Source organism: Penaeus japonicus, unplaced genomic scaffold (assembly GCF_977035675.1).
Source record: "Penaeus japonicus unplaced genomic scaffold, GWHDUDI00000001_assembly GWHDUDI00000018, whole genome shotgun sequence".
Taxonomy (NCBI): domain Eukaryota; kingdom Metazoa; phylum Arthropoda; class Malacostraca; order Decapoda; family Penaeidae; genus Penaeus; species Penaeus japonicus.
This window is the reverse complement of record NW_028234420.1, coordinates 15,895,763-15,915,522: the sequence shown is the minus strand read 5'-3', so window position 1 is coordinate 15,915,522 and position 19,760 is coordinate 15,895,763. Positions and strand designations below refer to the sequence as shown.

Here is a 19,760-nt window from a genome sequence, read left to right as displayed (position 1 = left end):
AAGTCATTCTCTGGTGATGAGTCGTGAGGAGGGCACGAGGCGAGGCTAAGGGGTGCCCTTGCCTACCCCCCCCCTCCCCTCCCCGGCTTACGAGGGGCGTGGCTACTTACGCCACTTTGGAGAAAGTACCGATCTACCCATTATGTTATTTATCTCTGTCTCTGTCTCTGTCTCTCTCTCTCTCTCTCTCTCTCTCTCTCTCTCTCTCTCTCTCTCTCTCTCTCTCTCTCTCTCTCTCTCTCTCTCTCTCTCTCTCTCTCTTCCCTCTCTCTCTCTCCTTTCTCTCTCTCTCTCTTCTCTCTTCCTCTCACTCTCTCTCTTCTCTCTCTCTCTCTCTTTAATTCCTCTCTCCCCTCTCTCTCTCTCTCTCTCTCCCTCTCTTCTCTCTCTCTCTCTCTCTGTCTCTCTCTCTCTCTCTCATCCTCTCCTCCTCTCTTCGCAACTCGCCTCCATCTCGCTCCGAAGTCATCTCTCTCTCTCCCTCCTCTCTCTCTCTCTTCTTAATCTTATAATTCTCATATTTTCTCTCACTCCTCTCGCCTCTCTTCTCTCTCTCCACCCTCTCTCTCTCTCTGTCTCTCTCTCTCTATCCTCTCGTCCTCTCCTCCTCTCTCCTCCATCTTGCTCTTCTCTCTCTCTACTCTCTCTCTCATCTTTCCCTCTCTCCACGGGTCTCGTCTCTCCTACTTCTACTTCTACGGGGGGGGGGGGGGGGGGGGGGGGGCTTCCTCTCTCAATCCTCTCTCCAATCCTCTCTCCCTCTCTCTCCTCTCCTCGCTCTCTTCCCTCTCCTCCTCTCATCCTCTCGTCCTCTCATCCTCATCCTCTCTCTCTCTCTCTCTCTCTGTGTCTCTCTGCTTAATAGTCACCTATCGTGCATGTGATTGTGTTTTTTTCCCTTTCTTACAAAACACTGCCTATCATTACTCTGAAGTCGTGATAGTGCAGTCGTCTATTTACACTTTTTTCTTGAGTATTTCTTCCTTTCTTTTCTGTTTAAGCATAGATACGTAGAGGTGGCTGAAGGAGAAAATCAAAGTAAAAAAGAACAGAGAGTATCTTTGGTCATGGAGGAAATGGGATCTAGAATTTATCGCGGAGGTAAGAAGGAAGATAAAAACATTTTGACGTTCCGTGAGACATTTATTTGGCCGAGTCGTGGTGGCCGCGGGGTTAAGGAAAATTATCCTTACTTCCTTATTTTTCTGTTTATTTGTTCTTCTTTCGTGGGTATGTGGATGATTTCTGCTTTTGTTCGAGCTTTTCAGAGTTGAGCTATCAGTTTTTTTGTTTTTTTTATCATCGGAATGTGGATAATGTTAGTAATAGGGTTTAATTTCGTGATATGGAAATTGGAGCAAAACTGTATTTGGTCGCTGGGTAAAATTTATTTATATTCACTTTTTCATTTATTTTCGTTTTCCTTTGGATTTATTAATAATTTACTCCTATTTCTTTTAGTAAGAAACAAGTGCGTAGGGTTTATATTAGTCGTGAGAGTCGCGGGGTTAAAACAAATTATCGGACAATTCCCAACTTACCTGTTTCTTTGTTTCACTTGTTCTATTTTTCCACGTAAAAGCCGCAACTTAGGATGATATATTTCAAAACAAAAAACTAACACCGTAGTGCCAAGTCTAGCAGGTAAAGCGGTTTACCATCATGTTTAAAATAAAAAACTTTTACATACGTCATTTAAAAGCGACGCTCTGATCTGAAATTCCACTTTACGTCAGTGTTACGTAAGCAATACAACTTAAAGCATATTAAATAAATGACAAACGGAATCAGATTTAATCACAATCATTAATTAATTTTAAGCCGCGTGTGTTTACAAGCTCGAATGTGACGTCATCATCACCATGGCAACCGTGTCATCAACTTCACTTTCTCTGATTGTGTAACTGTTATCATCCTCATTATTACATTATCACTTAGTCACCTTCATAACCATCATGACCGTGTGCAACAAGATTACAAACCCAAGATGCTCAAAACAGCGGATATGATGAAGAGAAAGAGGAAAAATGGCGCGAAAGGTGAGTAGCTGTGAAATAAGAATGACTGATATAATGTTGGTACAAGAATGACCTTTAATTACGGAATGGTAATAATAGCGACGACAGGTAGTAATGGTACTCATATGGAATTATTTTCTTTTTTCTTTTTCTATAGAAAATTGTTTCCTTAGTTACACCTCTAACGACCAATTATCGTAGGTAATGATATAATTGAGATACATCAACGTGAGATGATTTGGTAACACTGCCCTCACTCGGAATATGTTAAGGTTCTGGCAACACTGGGTTTATAAGCATGAAATATATGTTGTTGTTTTTAAGAGTCCATCACTTGTTATGTAAATTTTATTCATGATTACCATCCATAAAGCGTCTAGGATTATAGAGCACCGAATTAAATTGATAGTCTCTTGTACTTTTAAGGCACATCAGACCAGATAATGGCAAAACATGAGAAGTAATAAGTGCGTCGAAAAAAAAGATGAATGCGCAGAACTCGGATTAATTGCCTGATTTTTATTATCTTTTGTCGATGGATTTTTTTTATATTCTGTGAAATTTCAGGATTAACATTTTTTTTTTTCGACTGTGTAACTACTGGAAAGATACGAGCCATTACCTATCTATCTATCCGTCTATATGTGTATGTATGGGGTGGGGTGTGTGTATGTATGTATGTATATATTATTTTTTTCTTCCTTTTTTTATATACTTTAACCGTTAATAAGCATACCAAACATCCCTGTCACACGTGATGGAGGGAATTCCCAAAACGCCTGTTTTTTGTAATCGTGTCGAGGACATAGAATTAATATTATTTTTCAATCCTTTTTTTTCCTCTTAACTCGTGACTTCAAGGAATCGAATATCATCTCCAGATGTGTTCGAATTTTATCGTTTTTTTTTCTTTTCATTTTAGTGTTTTATCCTGATATAGTGTAATTGTTCGTAATGTAAAATAGAAAATATAATTTAAAATCTTTAATAATGATAGTTATGATTATGTTAATGGTATTAATGATGATAATGATAAGGATAATAACTATAAGGATAAAGATAATGATGAGGATAATAATGATGATAAAGGATAACAGAAATAATATTGACTGTAATGATAATGAAGATACTTATAAAGATTTAATTAATGAAAATAACAGTGATGATAATCATATTCATAACGACCCTCATAGTAATGATAATGATAACATTAATAATGACGATGATAATAGTAATGATGATCATAATGATTATAATAATGATACTGTTAAGATAAAAGTGATATTTGTGTCCTTGAGCATTTGACCTGTCACAGTAAATGCCATGTCGGTGACGTAAATCGGTATGTGATTTTTTTTTTTTCTTCTTTTTGGGTGTTCAATGAGGCTGACATTTATCCTCTTCGGTGTTTGGCTGTGGTATTATTGTGAACTGCTTCTTCGTTTGTTTTAGGTGGCTATTTGCATGTGAAGAGATGGAAAAGGAAAGAGAGAGGGAGAGAGAGAGAGAGAAGGAGGGATTGAGAGACTGAAAATAATATAGGTACGTCTCTCTCTCTCTCCCTCTCTCCCTCTTAGTTAGTTTCTTGAAACAAAACTAGAACTTTAGATGAGCTTGCGTTCGGTGGTAAATATCTGTTGATGAGATGATAGCCGTTTTAATTACCCTTGGCACTGCTTCTCTCTTGGCAGGCGGTGACCTGCTCTCTCTCTCTCTCTTTCTTTCTCTCTCTCTCTCTCTCTCTCTCATTATCTCACTCTCTCTATCTCTCTCTCTCTTTCTCTCTCTCTCACTCTCTCCATTTCTCTCTCTCTTTCTTTCTCTCTCTCTCTCTCTCTCTCTCTCTCCTCTCATCGTCTCTCGTCTCCTCTCATCTCTCTCGTCAGTCTCCTTCTCTCTCTCTCTCTCTCTCTCTCTCTCTCTATAAGAGAGAGAGAGAGAGAGAGAGAGAGAGAGAGAGAGAGAGAGAGAGAGAGAGAGAGAGAGAGAGAGAGAGAGAGAGAGAGAGAGAGAGAGAGAGAGAGAGAGAGAGAGAGAGAGAGAGAGAGAGAGAGAGAGAGAGAGAGAGAGAGAGAGAGAGAGAGAGAGAGAGAGAGAGAGAGAGAGAGAGAGAGAGAGAGAGAGAGAGAGAGAGAGAGAGAGAGAGAGAGAGAGAGAGAGAGAGAGAGAGAGAGAGAGAGAGAGAGAGAGAGAGAGAGAGAGAGAGAGAGAGAGAGAGAGAGAGAGAGAGAGAGAGAGAGAGAGAGAGAGAGAGAGAGAGAGAGAGAGAGAGAGAGAGAGAGAGAGAGAGAGAGAGAGAGAGAGAGAGAGAGAGAGAGAGAGAGAGAGAGAGAGAGAGAGAGAGAGAGAGAGAGAGAGAGAGAGAGAGAGAGAGAGAGAGAGAGAGAGAGAGAGAGAGAGAGAGAGAGAGAGAGAGAGAGAGAGAGAGAGAGAGAGAGAGAGAGAGAGAGAGAGAGAGAGAGAGAGAGAGAGAGAGAGAGAGAGAGAGAGAGAGAGAGAGAGAGAGAGAGAGAGAGAGAGAGAGAGAGAGAGAGAGAGAGAGAGAGAGAGAGAGAGAGAGAGAGAGAGAGAGAGAGAGAGAGAGAGAGAGAGAGAGAGAGAGAGAGAGAGAGAGAGAGAGAGAGAGAGAGAGAGAGAGAGAGAGAGAGAGAGAGAGAGAGAGAGAGAGAGAGAGAGAGAGAGAGAGAGAGAGAGAGAGAGAGAGAGAGAGAGAGAGAGAGAGAGAGAGAGAGAGAGAGAGAGAGAGAGAGAGAGAGAGAGAGAGAGAGAGAGAGAGAGAGAGAGAGAGAGAGAGAGAGAGAGAGAGAGAGAGAGAGAGAGAGAGAGAGAGAGAGAGAGAGAGAGAGAGAGAGAGAGAGAGAGAGAGAGAGAGAGAGAGAGAGAGAGAGAGAGAGAGAGAGAGAGAGAGAGAGAGAGAGAGAGAGAGAGAGGAGAGAGAGAGAGAGAGAGAGAGAGAGAATTTATACGACAGAAAAAACGGAAAGGATTGCGGTGGATAGTGAAATAAATGTAACGATGACGATAGAAGACAAGGGGAAGGAAGAAAAAGGGATGGAAGAGGGATACAAGGAGGAAAGAGAAACGAGAGAATAGAAGAAAAAAATAAAGGGAAGGAAGGATGTGCAAGAGAAGGAGACGAAACGAGGGCAGGGAGGGAGGGGGGATAGGGGGAGGGGTGGAGGGGGTCGTGCTAGAAGCCGCTGGCAAGGTCGTCCTTCTTCTACACCAGACACACCCGCATAGCCAGGAGGTAAATGGGGGGGGGGGTAAGTAGCTGAAAGGGTATAAGGGGGAGGGGATAAGAGGGGGGAGACGGGAGCGGAGCCTTTGTGGAAGGTGATAGGAGGGACCGCTGTAGAAGGTGATAGGAGGCGGGGGGGGGGGGAGAGACCGGGCGGGGTGGGATTAGGGGCGCTGTGGCAGGTAATAGGAGTGATAGGAGAGAGAAGGGGGCACCGTAGATGTTGATAGATAGGGGGAGACGAGGCGGGGCTTCTTTGGAAGGGGATAGGAGGAAGGAGGGGTCACTAGAAAATGATAGGAGGGGGAAGACTTTCTAGGAGATAAGGAGGCAGGGATCACAGCAAAAGGTTATAGGAGAGTGCGGGGGGAGGGGGGAGTTGGAAGGGGACTTTCTTGAAGGTGATAGGAGGAGGAGCTGAGGGGGGTGTGTGTAGAAAGTGATAGGATTCGAAGGACGAAAGGAGGTGAAAAGGAGAAAAAAGAAGGCAGAGAGGGGGGGAGGGGCATATGCGAAGGTGATAGGAATAGGGGAAGGACAGAAGTAAGGTATGGGCGTGATTGAAAGTAGCCAAGGTATTGGGGGGGGGGGGACCGGGGGTGGTATGGAGAAGGAGGGGTATTATAGGAGATGAACCAACCACAGTGGAATGCTGCCAATAACGTTATGTTGACCTTGTCATGTCATTAGACGAGCTGTCAAGGTGTGTGGGGGGGAGGTGTCTATATCTCTCGTCACTGAATGAAAAATGATTGTGTTCATTATGGTTTCTTACTATTACGCCCATTGTAGGTCAAATACATGGGAGTAAACACGCATCTTGGGTTGAACAAATAACAGGAGTTGAACAATTTTATGGGGTTAAACACGTATCTTGGGTTGAACAAAACAAAAATAGTTGAACAATTTTATGAGAGTGAACAAATAGAGTTAAAAAAGTTCATGAGAATGAACAAATCTAGAGAAGTGACTAACTACGTACGAGTGAACATGGAACTGGACAAACACAGTTTAGTGAGCGAACACAATGGGCTGAACAAGTACATGTGAATGAACAAATACACAGCAATGGCTTGTAAATTGGCATGTTGAAGACCGTGACGAAGCGATTTTTGTCCGCGCGCACGTACACTTGGTCTCGTGAACGCATGCATATACGCACACACGTACAGAGGAATGCGTACACAAAAAAGCACAGACACAACCCCCCACAACAACAAAAAAATATTTTCATATACACCTCTACACCCTACTCCAACTCTCATTTATGCTTGACCCCTATACTCATCTTTCCCCACACACTTCACCCCCTCCCCCCCCCACACAAACGCACTTAACCGACCTTCTCCCCCTCCTCCCCTCCCTCCCAAACCCTCCCTTCATACCCCCCCCCCCTCTAAATCTGCCCCCTTCTTTCCCCATCCAAACATCCGGCCTCATCCCCTCTTCCCCTTACCCCCCTCCCCTCAGGTCCTACCCACCTCCCTCCCCACCTCCCCACCTACCCACCTTCAGCACACACCCAAATGGCACGTGGGCAAGCCAGCAAAAGTTAATTAGGTAATTATCCCCGACGTAAACCACACTAATGGCCATCCGGGGTTAATTACGACCATACGTCGCTTGTAACTGATGAGTGTGGGCGTTTAGCGAGGGCGAAGAAAGGGGTCGGAAAAAATATCTAATATTGGGCGATGTTTTTTCGGTATCATAATCTACTGGTGTTCTGTTATGGTTATATGAGGTATATGTTATGTATATTATGGTTTTTATAGTTGTTTAAAGGTGGTAAATTATTGGTGTATGATATGTTGCAAGTGTTTAAATAATTTGTGATATTTATAGATATATAGAATATATATACATAGATATACATATAAATATATATACATCGGTAAATATTTAATATATATATTAAACATATGTTATATATATATATATATATATATTTATATATTTACTTATATACATACATTTGCATATATAGTGGTTAATAGATTTATACATATATACATATATACATTATATATATATGTATTAATATATATATATATATATTAATACAGATGAACGAACATCCATATATATAACATATACATATATGTACAAAATATATATATATATATATATTTATATAACAATATATATATATATATATAGATATATATATATAGATATTATATATATATAATAGGAGTATATATAATATTAAATTTAGAATACTTTCTGATGTTCTGTATTGGTCTCTGGATTTATTTATCTAATATTTTATCTACCTATCTGGCTTACTTTATGTCTCGTTTCCCATCCTAAGTCTCTCTCTTTCTCTTTCTCTCTCATTCTCGTTCTCTCTCTTTCCTTATGTGTATCTATGCAGTTTGTCTATCTTACTTATATATGCGTACATTCTTGCGTACCTTTTATCTTCTGTCTGTAAGTTTGCGTAACATTTTACCATTCTGTCTTTGTATATTTGTGTAATTATATTAATCTGCTCTAATCGACCTACTTGTCTGTTTATCTCTATGTATCGCTACAGCTATTTATCTCCGTCATCTGCTTTTTCATGCGTCTACACACACACACACATACACACACACTCACACTCACACTCACACATTATATATGTATATGTATACAGTATATATATATATATATATAAATAGAATATATATATATATATTATATATATATATATATAAAAATATACATATATATACACACATATAGATACATACATATATTATATATAATATATATATATATGTTTTATATAGTATATATAAATATATATAGTATATAGATATATATACTATTATGTGTGTGTGTATGTAGGGTGTATATATATATAATATATATATATATATATATATATATATATATATATATATATATTATATATGTTGTGTGTGTGTTATATACATACACATGAATACTATATATATATATATATATATATATATATATATATATATTATATACACACACTCTCACACACACACACACTACACACACACACACACATACACACACACAACATATATATAATATTAAAAATATATAACACAAATTATATATATATAATATATATATATAAAAACTATCGAACTATATATTAAAATACCACACACACACACACACACACACCCACACACGAGCACACACCCCCACACACACACACACGTACACACTTCACACCCCACACATCACACACACACTCCTCGTATACACTTCTTACTACCAGTCTCTTACTACCAAAGTCAAAGTCCTTCTAAAGAAAAAATACGCCATAGCTCTTATATGGAGATAGTAAATACATAAATAAGTGAATATTGAAAGTAAAAGACATAAAAAGTGAGAAAGGTAGAATGAATATAAAGCTATAGATGATTCGAATACTCCCTTCCATGACCACAAACCCAAATCATCGAGAATTAAAAAAAGAATACATTAAGAGAATGAGATCACGAGAAACAAAAAGTGAAGAGAGAGTAAATATAAAACTATAGATGATTCGAATGTTCCCTTCTTCTTTAACCACAAAACCAAATCATAGAGAGTAAAGAAAATAGACAGATAAATAAATGTATATATAGAATGATATCAAGAGAATAAAAAAAGTGGAAGAGGTAGAATGAATATAAATCTATAGATTAGAATGAATATAAACCTATAAATTATTCAAATGCTCCCTTCTCCTATGACGTAGACGAGATTTGCGCGCGAATTGTAATCCTCGAGGTACAAAAGGTCCGGAGTGTGTGAAGCCTGAAGGAATTTGCAAATGGCTGTTCTTAAAGAATTGGCTTTCCCTTCATCACGCCTTGTCATGCCTCCTGCCATGTGAGAAGATTGCTTGATGATTTGAAGATTTTTCTTACGGAGGGAGACGAGAGTTGGGAGAAGCGAGAGAGAGAAAAAAAGAGTGGAGAGAGAGAGAGAGAGGGAGAGAGAGAAAAAAAAAAAGAAATGTCACTTGCGCAAGGTTATATGGCGTCTCTGACAGATTCGGATTTCTTTGCCGGGTGATGTGATGAGAATTTTGTTTTCCCCCTTTTTTTGGGGGGGGGGGGGGGGGGGGGCGGCTTTTTTCGGTGAATCTATTTCTAGTATTCATATTTTCTCTTTTTTGTCACCGCTTTCCAGTTCTGTTTTTTTATTTAATTTTTTTATATATTTTTTTCCAAGCAATGAACAATACACATAACTATACCCGTCTAAAACCACACTTATTACCTAACCCACAGCATCAATTCCTTCCCCTATCACTCACTAAATCACCATAACTCATCAGTTCAAGAGATTGCAAGCAAGATCATCCATTCCCCAAAATCACTACCTGTTCAACAACCACTACTTTCCCGACAATTAAAGGACCAAAACACCGAGTTTGCAATTAAAGTACCGACCTCATTACTGTAACTCTGACCTCTTGTCTCTTCGAGTAATTGCTAGCTCGTTGCAACTACCTTTCCTTTAATCACTTCCTCGAGCTCTTTCCCTCTTTAACACCCCACTCCTTATTCCTACCCCCCCCCCCAACCCCTCCTCCTCTCCATCTCTTTCTTTCCTTCTGTCTCTTTTTGTGTATCTGTTTAGTTCTCTTTTTTCTTGTGTATCCTTTGTTTGTCTGCTTTCTCCCTTTCCCTCTTTCTCTCTCCTGCTTCTTTTTTGTTTTCTTTTTACATCTTTCCCTTCTCACCTTCGTCCCTCCCCTACCCCCTTCCCTTTCCTTCACGCCTTGCCTTCTCCCCTCCTTCCTTCTTCCCCTTCCCTACCTTCCCTTCCCCTCTCACCCTCTTTCTCTCTCCAGCTTTTCATTTTTCCCTCCTTTTCTATCTTTTCTCTTCCTGCCCCTCCCATCCCTTTTCTCTCTCCTTCTGTTTCCTTTTCCCTTCTCTCCTCTTCCTCTATGTTGTCCCTTGCCCTATCTTTTCCTCCACTTCCTCTCTTCCCCTCTCCTATCCCTCCCCTTTTTTTTTTCTTTCTTCTTACTTTCTTTATTTTTTTTTTTTTATTTCTCTGTATTTTTCTTTCTTCTGATTTTATTTTTTTTTATTTAGTATTTTCCTCCTTTCACCTCCCTCCCTCTTTCCCTCCCATATCCTCTCTTCCTCCCGCCCTTCCCCCATGCCTGCTATCCCTGCACCGCCCTCCGTCCCCTCCCCTCCCCTTCCCTCCCCTCCCCTCTCCTCCTGCCTCTCCCCTCCCCCTCCCCCACACTTATTTCCGCATCGGCCCGAAATTACATCAGAAACGAAAACTCCTATTTTGTTTTCCCTCGTTTCTCTGCACCTCGAGGATTTAATCGCAATTAATCTGACGGTTTAGCGAACCCCGGGGAGAAGGGGAAGGGGAAGGGGAGAGGGAGGGAGGGATAGTGGGACGGAGGTTGAAGGCGGGAAGGGGAAGGGGAGAGGGGGAGGGGGATAGTGAGACGGAGGTTGGAGGCGGGAAGGGGAAGAGGGAGGGGGAGACGGGGATTGACGGGGGTGAAGGGAAGGGGAAGGGGGATGGTGAGACACCCCGGGGGGTGAAGGGGGAGGGGAGGGGGAAAGGGAGTTGGAAACGCGGAGAGTCGTTCCCGCATACCGATTAGGCGAACGCAAAGAGTTACTCTCTCTGTTAAGAAAGATTTCTATTTCGGCTCTACAGTTTCCGCCTCCTGCCGCCCCCCCTCCTCCTCCTCCTCCTCCTCCTCCTCCTCCTCCTCCGCCTCCTCCTCCTCCTCCTCCTCCTCCTCCTCCTCCTCCTCCTCCACCCCCTCCTTCTCCTCCTCCTCCACCATCCCTCCTTCTCCTCCTCCTCTTCCCCCCCCTTCTCCTCCTCCTCCTCCTCCTCCACCCCCTCCTCCTCCTCCTCTTACCTCTCCACCCCCTCCTTCTCCTCCTCCTCTTACCTCTCCACCCCCTCCTTCTCCTCCTCCTCTTACCTCTCCACCCCCTCCTTCTCCTCCTCCTCTTACCTCTCCACCCCCTCCTTCTCCTCCTCCTCTTACCTCTCCACCCCCTCCTTCTCCTCCTCCTCTTACCTCTCCACCCCCTCCTTCTCCTCCTCCTCTTACCTCTCCTCCTCCTCTTACCTCTCCACCCCCTCCTTCTCCTCCTCCTCTTACCTCTCCACCCCCTCCTTCTCCTCCTCCTCTTACCTCTCCACCCCCTCCTTCTCCTCCTCCTCTTACCTCTCCTCCTCCTCTTACCTCTCCATCCCCTCCTTCTCCTCCTCCTCTTACCTCTCCTCCTCCTCTTACCTCTCCACCCCCTCCTTCTCCTCCTTTCCTCTCACCTCTTCCCTTCACCTTACTTTCCCCACCTTCCGTTTCCCCCATCCCCCTTATTTTTCCCTCTCTATTCTCCCTTTTCCCCTACTTTCCATTCTCTCCTCTCCTTTTCAAGTCTCACTTCTTCCGACTTCTCCCCCTCCTCTTATCCCCTCTACCCTCTTCACTCACCCCTCTCTACCCCTTCCCTTACCCCACCCCCTCACCTTACCTTACCCCACATCCCTCTCTTCCCACCCCTTTCCTTTCCTCCTCTCTCCCCACCCCTTCCCTTACCCCACCCCGCTCTCTCCCCCTTCCCTTTCCCCCTCTCTTCCCACCCCTTCCCCTACCCCACCCCCTCTCAACCCCTTCTCTTACCCCACCCCCTCTCTTCCCACCCCTTCCCTTACCCCACCCCCTCTCAACCCCTTCCCTTTCCCCCTCTCTTCCCACCCCTTCCCTTTCCTCCTCTCTCCCCACCCCTTCCCTTACCCCACCCCCTCTCAACCCCTTCCCTTACCCCACCCCCACCCCCCTCTCCCCCTCACCTTACCTTACGTTTCCCGCCGATTCGCGCACTAACGGATTGGCGTCGAGTGATGTTTTATGGCCATTAGATTTGCATTTGAAATGGCGGTCGACTTTGCAATTGAGGTTCGGGGAAGGGGAGGGAGGGAGGGAGGGTATGGGGAGAGGGATGGAGAGGGGAAGGGAAAGAGGGAGGGAGGAGAGAAGGGAAGGAGGGAAAGAGGGAGGGTATGGGGAGAGGGAGGGCGGGAGGGAGGGGAAGGGAAAGAGGGAGGGCGGGAGGGAGGGTATGGGGAGTGGAGAGAGGGGGGGGGAGGGAAGGGAAAGCAAAGAGGTAAGGAAGTGAGAGGTGGGAGGAACAGGAGAGGGCAAAGGAGGGAGAAGAATGAGAAGCAAATAGGAGGGAGGGGAAGACGGGAAGGAGTAGGAGGAGGAAGATGGAAGGAAAGAAATGATGAAAGAAGGAAGGTGAAAGAAGACGAAGAAGTGAAGAGGAAAGAAGAGAAGTAGAATAAGGAAGAGAAGGGAGAGAAAAAACAGGAGGAAGAGAACATGAAGGTTGAGAGGAGGAGGGGAAGGGGGAGGAGTAGCCACTCTAATCGCCTTATCTAACCCTCTTTTGTATTCGTATTTCCAAAGCCTCGACCTCCGAGTCTGTAATTCGACCCCCAGAAAAAAAATAATTATAATAAAAATAATAATAATAATAGTAACAATAATGATAATAATAATAATAATAATAATGATGATAATAATTATTATTATAATGGTAATAATAATAATAATAAGTTAAGCGATCGTAGATAAACTCGTAAAATAAATTCATCAAATCATCATGCACTGAATTAAGCACCAGTGAGATGATTATGGTCATGCACTTGTTGATCTCCATGGGATGAGGCCGAGGAGAGGTTGTCCTTGACGGAGGCCGAAGGGGAAAGGCAAGCAGGAGGGGAAGGGAGAAGGAAGGAGGGGTTAGGGGAGGGAAGGCAAGGGCAAGGGGAGGGGAAGGGAAAGGGAAGTGGGAGAAGAGAGGTTAGGGCAAAAGAGGTGGAAGGGAAAAGGGAAAGGGAAGTGGGAGAAGAGGAGAGATTAGAGCAAAAGAGGGGGAAGGGAAGTGTGAGAAGAGAGGGTAGGGAAGGAAAGGGAAGGATAAATAAAAGAAGGGCAGAGAAGGGAATAGAAGGTTAAGATTGAAGATGAAACCGAAAGAGGGTCAATAAGATAACGGATAAAAAAAGGTCAGTGTGAATAGTTTCGAATAGAAGATGAGAGACGAGAGAATGCACGATAGAAACAGAAGAAGAGGGAATAAAAGAGAAAGATTGGAGAGGAAATGATCGGGAAGGAAAACAGGAAGGAGTAAAAGGAAGACGAAATTCAAGGATAAGAATAAGAATAAGCAGGAGGACAGAGGGAAATATTAGATGAACAAGAAAACTGGGAGGAATTAAGAAAAAAAAAGATAAGAATAAAAATATCAGATAGTATTTAGAGACGAAGAGAGTAACACGCAATGAGTATAAAGATTGATAAACAGATAAACAAGAATAAAAGTTAAAAACTAGAAACAATAATTAATAATTAATTGATAATACTTTAGTAATGATGATAACAAAGTAGAAGAAATAAAAGAAGAAGAAGAAAAGGTAGACACGCTAAAGACGAGAAGTAGGAGAAAGAAAGGAGAACACAGAAACCCTTCGTCTACGAATGAATGGGGAGGAAGAAAGGGGGGAGGGGGAATGGGAGGGGAGGGATAAAAGAGAAATAGGAGTAAATGAAGAGAAAAAGAGTTACAGAAGCACTGTGTGAATGGTGAGCGTGGGAAATGAAAAGGAGCGAGAGGTCAGAATGAAAGGAATGGAGAGGGGGAGGATAAATAGGAGAGAGGGGGGGGGGGGCGGGGAACAATTTGAAGGGAAATCTCCAGTCACTAGAAAAGGAGAGGGAGAGAGATGTGTGTGAAAGGTGAGGGGGGACGATAGAGAGAGAGAGAGAGAGAGAGAGAGAGAGAGAGAGAGAGAGAGAGACAGACCTGCAGAGAGAGAGAAAGAGACAGAGTGAGAGAGAGAATCCGAGAGTAAGATATACAGCGACAGAGACAAACAGACAGAGAGTTGATGAGGCGACCAAGGTGACGAGAGAATGAGAGAGAGAGGCAAGAGAGGTTAGAGGTCAGAACTCTCGGGAACAGCGAGATCTCGAAAACGCACACGCTCAGAGTCCCCGCCGTGACAGCACAAACATGCGAGTATACATGTAAATGCGAACAACACACACACAGACAAACACACACAAATATGCACATTTGAGCACATAAACAAACAAACAAACATGAGCACGCACGCAAAAATACACACACAAAATAAAGAAACACTTATGATCAGACACAAAACAAAAAATAAAAACAAAGAAATAAACACACGAATAGACAAACATCAACATGCACATAAACACACGAGCAAAAACAAAGAAACACACATAGACACGCACATACAATCAAACAAACACACAAACAAATTAACAAACAAACATACAGACAAACACGTGAAACAAACACAAACACACACACACGTACGGGTAACACGTGACAGATTGCGTTTGATGTTATAGCATCCAAACAGCATCCATTTAGACTCGCAATGATAAATGTGTCAGATAATAAATGATCAAATTGCCCCGGCGTTTCCCAGGTACGGAAACGCTACAAGGAGCAGCTGCCCGCGCGCTGTACCGGCATGAAAGCGGTACCGGTACTCTGCCCCCCCCCCCCCCCCATCTCCTCCTCTCCTCCTGTGAATGGACACCTCCCCCCCCCCCCCCCTCGGTCTCCTCCACCCCTATGCATGGACACCCACCTCTTTATCTGGACGCAGCGTTGAAAAGCTCCCGGATGATGTTAAGTTTATTGTAGGTATATAATCCTTAACAGAAATATAGCCTCATCTCTTCCATGTGGTAGATGGAGCATTCAAAGTTATCGTTGGAGAATTGTTATTAAAATAAAGTGGAGGAAGTAAGGAGGTATTTGCAAACTTATGTAACGAGGTGAGTGGTCGCGTTATGACCACTTGCCCGACACGTTGTAACGGACGCCTAAGTGTTGGCAGCATTTCCACCACATGTGTCAGAGAGGCCGGCCGTGGGCTGGCGCTGCACACCTGCCTTACATCTGGCACGGCGCCCGCACTGCCAACCAATCAGCGGGGACTTCCCACTGTATCTGTATGACGTCACATCACAGGCCTGCCGTGATTGGTCGGGCTCGACTCTGCATCACATCCTAATCCACGTTCATGATGCAGCTTCCTGCAGGCCGCGACCCTCAGAAGCAGTTTGTTCAGTGTTCATAATTGCAGGCTTAGGACTAACCTTTGGTCACCCGGAACATGTTCAGAAGTGACCGGGTAGAACAGCTGAACAAAAAACAATAACGAAAATCAGCGCTCAGGTTGAGATGAAATAAAACAATATGTCAAAACATGACGTGAAATATGTACATTCCATTACTATTTGTATTGCATTTAACAAACCTTTGCCTTTACAATATATGATCCCCTTTTTGGTAACCCGGATTCCCTTTTCCTTCCCACCTACCACCCCCCTTCCCCCTTCCCCTTCCCCTTCCCCTTCCGCTTGTGTTAGTTGGTGAGTACATTGTGACCTGCCGCTGTATATCACTTCACCTGGCCTCTGTATTATAGGGTGGTGGGGGGGTAGGAGGGGGGAAGGGTTAGTGGGAGAGAGAGAGAGAGGAAGGGGAGAGGGAGTGACAGCGAGGGAAGAGTGAGAGGGGTACGGGAAGGGGGTTTAGTGTCAGGGAGGGGGAGAGGGAGAGGGAGGGGGAGGGGGGTTATCATATTGATCGATGTGTTGCCTTTACCTTAACTGCTGTACCGACATACAGTAGATGGGGGTAGGAGGTACGTTGTATTGCTGTGGTGGGTATGGACTGTAGGTCTACGCCCTTTGCATATATGTTCGTTCGACGTTATCATCTTTATGATATCAACGTCCGCGCACTGGAGGACTGTGTGATACGTCTCAGTAGCTCTTTATACACGTGTTCTAGGCCGGAGGATGATACTTGTGAATCCTTTTATGTTTTTTTATCATTAATTAAAGACGCGAAGATAACTCAGTTAACAACGAGATTCAACCTAACTTGGTTCCGGACAGCCTAGAATGTGGCTCAACGCCAAGGTCGATCGTCGAACCATGGAATCTATACTGATTATTAAACAAGTGGTTCTAAGGCACTCAGCCAGCCAGCGCCTCCTTTAAGAAAAAGGAAGGAAGATACTCACCAGAAGGAGGGAAGGAGTGTGGCCTTGTGACAGCACTCCTGGCCTTTTTGGACCAGGCTACTTCACAGTGCTAGCAAGTTCTACTAAACACGAAAGCTCTCTTTTGGTTGGGATAATCACACTCAGGGTCTTTCACTTTTTTCTCTCTATCTTTCTTATCTCACTTTATCTCTTTCAGTCACCTCTTTTTCCTGTCTCTGTCTATTTCTCTCTCTCTCTCTCTCTCTCTAACCATATATATATATATGTATATATATATATATATATATATATATATATATATATATGATATATATATATATGTACATATATATACATATATATATATATATATATGTACATATATACATATATATATATATATATATATATATATATATATATATATATATATATATATGTACACACACACACACAAATATATATATATATATATAAACATATATACACACACACACATCGTGTTTCCGCTCTTACCGCACCTACACAAAAAAGCGACATTTCGGATGCAGATTTAATTTTTGGATTATTTGTCTCAAGTTTCTCGAAAGAAGGGAGAGAGAACAGAAACTTATGTGATAGTTAGATAACATTACATTTTTCTGTCCTATAGACCACGTGTGTGTTCACGTGATAATTGAACATAACTCAATTACACAATAATTGCAATTCAAGTTTTCCTTCTCTGAATCTCACCATCAATTTTCTCAGCAAACGCCCCGACATTCACACCAAAACTCACCTCCATTCCCACCTTTAAAAAAAAGTGCCGTTAATTCCGGCTTTCCTTTTTGCAACCACAGAGTGAGTCTCCCCTTCCCTCCTCTTCCCTTCTCTTCGCCTCCGGTCTGCTGGCTGTTCCTTGCTCAGTGCACACCACCATCCTCCAGCTCCCCAGCCATAACACACTGCCCCATCTAATAACCTACGTGTGTGTGCCCTTCTCCCCGTCTTTCTCCTCTCTCTCTCTCCCTTCCCCTCCCCTCCCCACCCATATTTAATGATATCCCCCTTCCTCCTCCCCCTCCTCCTCCTCCTCCTACTCTTCTTCGCCTCAACTACGTCGCCCCGCCCTATAATGCAACTCTTTCGAAGTCTTGGCTTATTATTGGCTTTTTCGATCTTCTAGTGCCACGGGGTTCATTACGACCGTTTGTCATCTTGGCTTAAGCTCCCCCGGCATGTCATGAATGATTAATGAAGTTCGTTGGCAAAACGTTATCGACGTTTTTTTTGTCTGTTATTATTCCATAGCGCCGTTTCTCAACCGGTTCCCCTCCCCCCCTCCCCCTCCCAGTCTACCCGCGCTCCGACAAGGTTAGCGAAACACGACACAGGAAATGCTACGCTATTCCGCTCTCCAAATATCCTCGTCTATTACAGTCACACCAACACTCTCTATTCTAAACCTACGATCGACAAAAGTATCCCAACAATAAATAAAACGACACAAAAACGGAGAGACGATCTTCGTAAATTCGTCGCTCTCGGAGGCCGGTGTGGCAACCGAGCGCCATAGCAGGCAGGCAGGATCCACACCGGGAGACGTCAGTGTTGTGTTTGTCGCAGTGGGACGAAGAGGTGTCGCTCCTGCGCGCTCGGGACTCCGCCTCACGCTTGTCTCGTAGTCGTTCACTTGAAGTCTTATCAGTGATCATTCTTGAGTGCTAGCGCGAATGTCCTTAGTTCTACGGATGCAGCAAACATGGAGCGCACTCGGTGTTTAGTGTGAGCGAATGAAAATAATCGCAAATACAGAAAAAAAACATCATTCGTTTTGTGAGTTCGCAATCTGAAGGGAGTCGCTGGAAGAGCGAGAGGAGGAAGCAAGTAATCTCCCCATCCCGAAGCCTCTACAGTGAGATGACGCGCCTGGCATGAGCAAGTAAATACATCAATGTTTCTTTGATTGTTACCAGAGTGACATCATCACCGTGGGGAGGGCTACGGTCGCATGGCATTAACGAGGTAATTAAGAACGCTTTGAAACAATAGACTCCGATAGACAACGTGCCGAACGCCAGCCAAGGTCCGCACGACAATACACGGGTTTCGAAATGGCGAAGTGTGCCGAGGATCGCACATCGAAGCTTTGTAATCCGTAATGATTTCTGACACGTAAAAATGCACGTGCTCAGTCGAGTGTAAAAAATGCTGCTGACTTTAAGACTCTCGGCTGAAGAAATCGCACGTTTCGCCACGTGACTGACAAGCCAGAGATCACGAGGGGAAAAAATGCTGTTCGTTTTTTTTATCGTGAGGGATTCTGGTGCTTTTATTTATCATTTGGTCAAGAGGATTTTGATATGATCTGGCAGATTACATGCACACGAACGAGAGCACGCTTGCACACGCAGGCTAGCACTCACTCACACATTCACACTCCTACTCACATTCACACTCACACTCACACTCACACTCACGCTCACATTCACACTTACACTCACACTCACACTCACGCTCACATTCACACTCATACCCATACTCACACTCATACTCATACCCATACCTATACCCATACTCATAATCATACTCATATTCATACTCATACTCACAATCACCTTCATACTTCAACCACACACACACACACATACACACACACACACACACACACACACACACACACACACACACACACACATACATACATACATACATACATACGTACATACATACATACATACATACACACACACACACACACACACACACACACACACACACACACACACACACACACACACACACACACACACACACACACACACACAAACACACACACGCACGTACAGTGAAAGAAACACAAGCATAATGATGACATACAATTTAAGCTAAGCGCAAAAAATGAAACTTCAGAATCAGCATCTTTCTCCTGCACCTCCTCTCCCCTCTCCCCCTCCCCCTTTTCTTCCTCCTCTTCCTCCTCCTCCTCTTCCTGGGTCACCCTCCTCTTTTTTTCACGCCCACCACTACCTCTATCACCCACCTCCTCCTTCTTTTCCCTTCACCACCACCTTCACCACCATCACCTCCACCCACCTCCACACATCTCCACCCCTACACACCTCCACCCACCTCCACCTACCTCCTCCCCCTTCCCCTCCACCACTACCTCCACCCACCTCTACCTCCACCACCTCCACCCACCTCCAGCAAAATATTCGTGCAAAGACGATATATAACCTCAAAAAGATGTGCACAGAGGAGGGGAGGGGAAGGGGAAGGGGGGGGAGCATTTCACGCAAGCTTAGACACCTTTAGAGTTACGTCTTGCATTCTTAACATCCGCGGATTAGTACATTTGGGCCTTGCGTCTAGATGTGAAGGAAGAGGGGAAGGGGGAAAGGGAGGGGGAAGGGGGAAGGGAGAGGGGTATGGGGGGAGAGGGGTTTGGGGTAAGG

At 43.8% G+C, this 19,760-nt stretch overlaps 1 protein-coding gene across 4 annotated transcripts in view; it reads left to right on the top strand.

Annotated features, from left to right (window-relative positions):
- LOC122250185 (uncharacterized) overlaps positions 1-19,760 on the top strand; it is a 413,508-nt gene that overhangs the window by 348,376 nt on the left and 45,372 nt on the right. The window contains exon 1 of one of the 4 annotated variants that reach the window (XM_043011523.2): positions 17,902-18,244. The exons of the other annotated variants lie outside the window; for them this stretch is intronic. Within the exon in view, the coding sequence (XP_042867457.2) occupies position 18,244 (1 nt within the window). The 5' untranslated portion in view covers positions 17,902-18,243. Of the gene's footprint in view, positions 1-17,901; positions 18,245-19,760 lie in introns of those variants that run through there. 4 annotated transcript variants of the gene reach the window in all.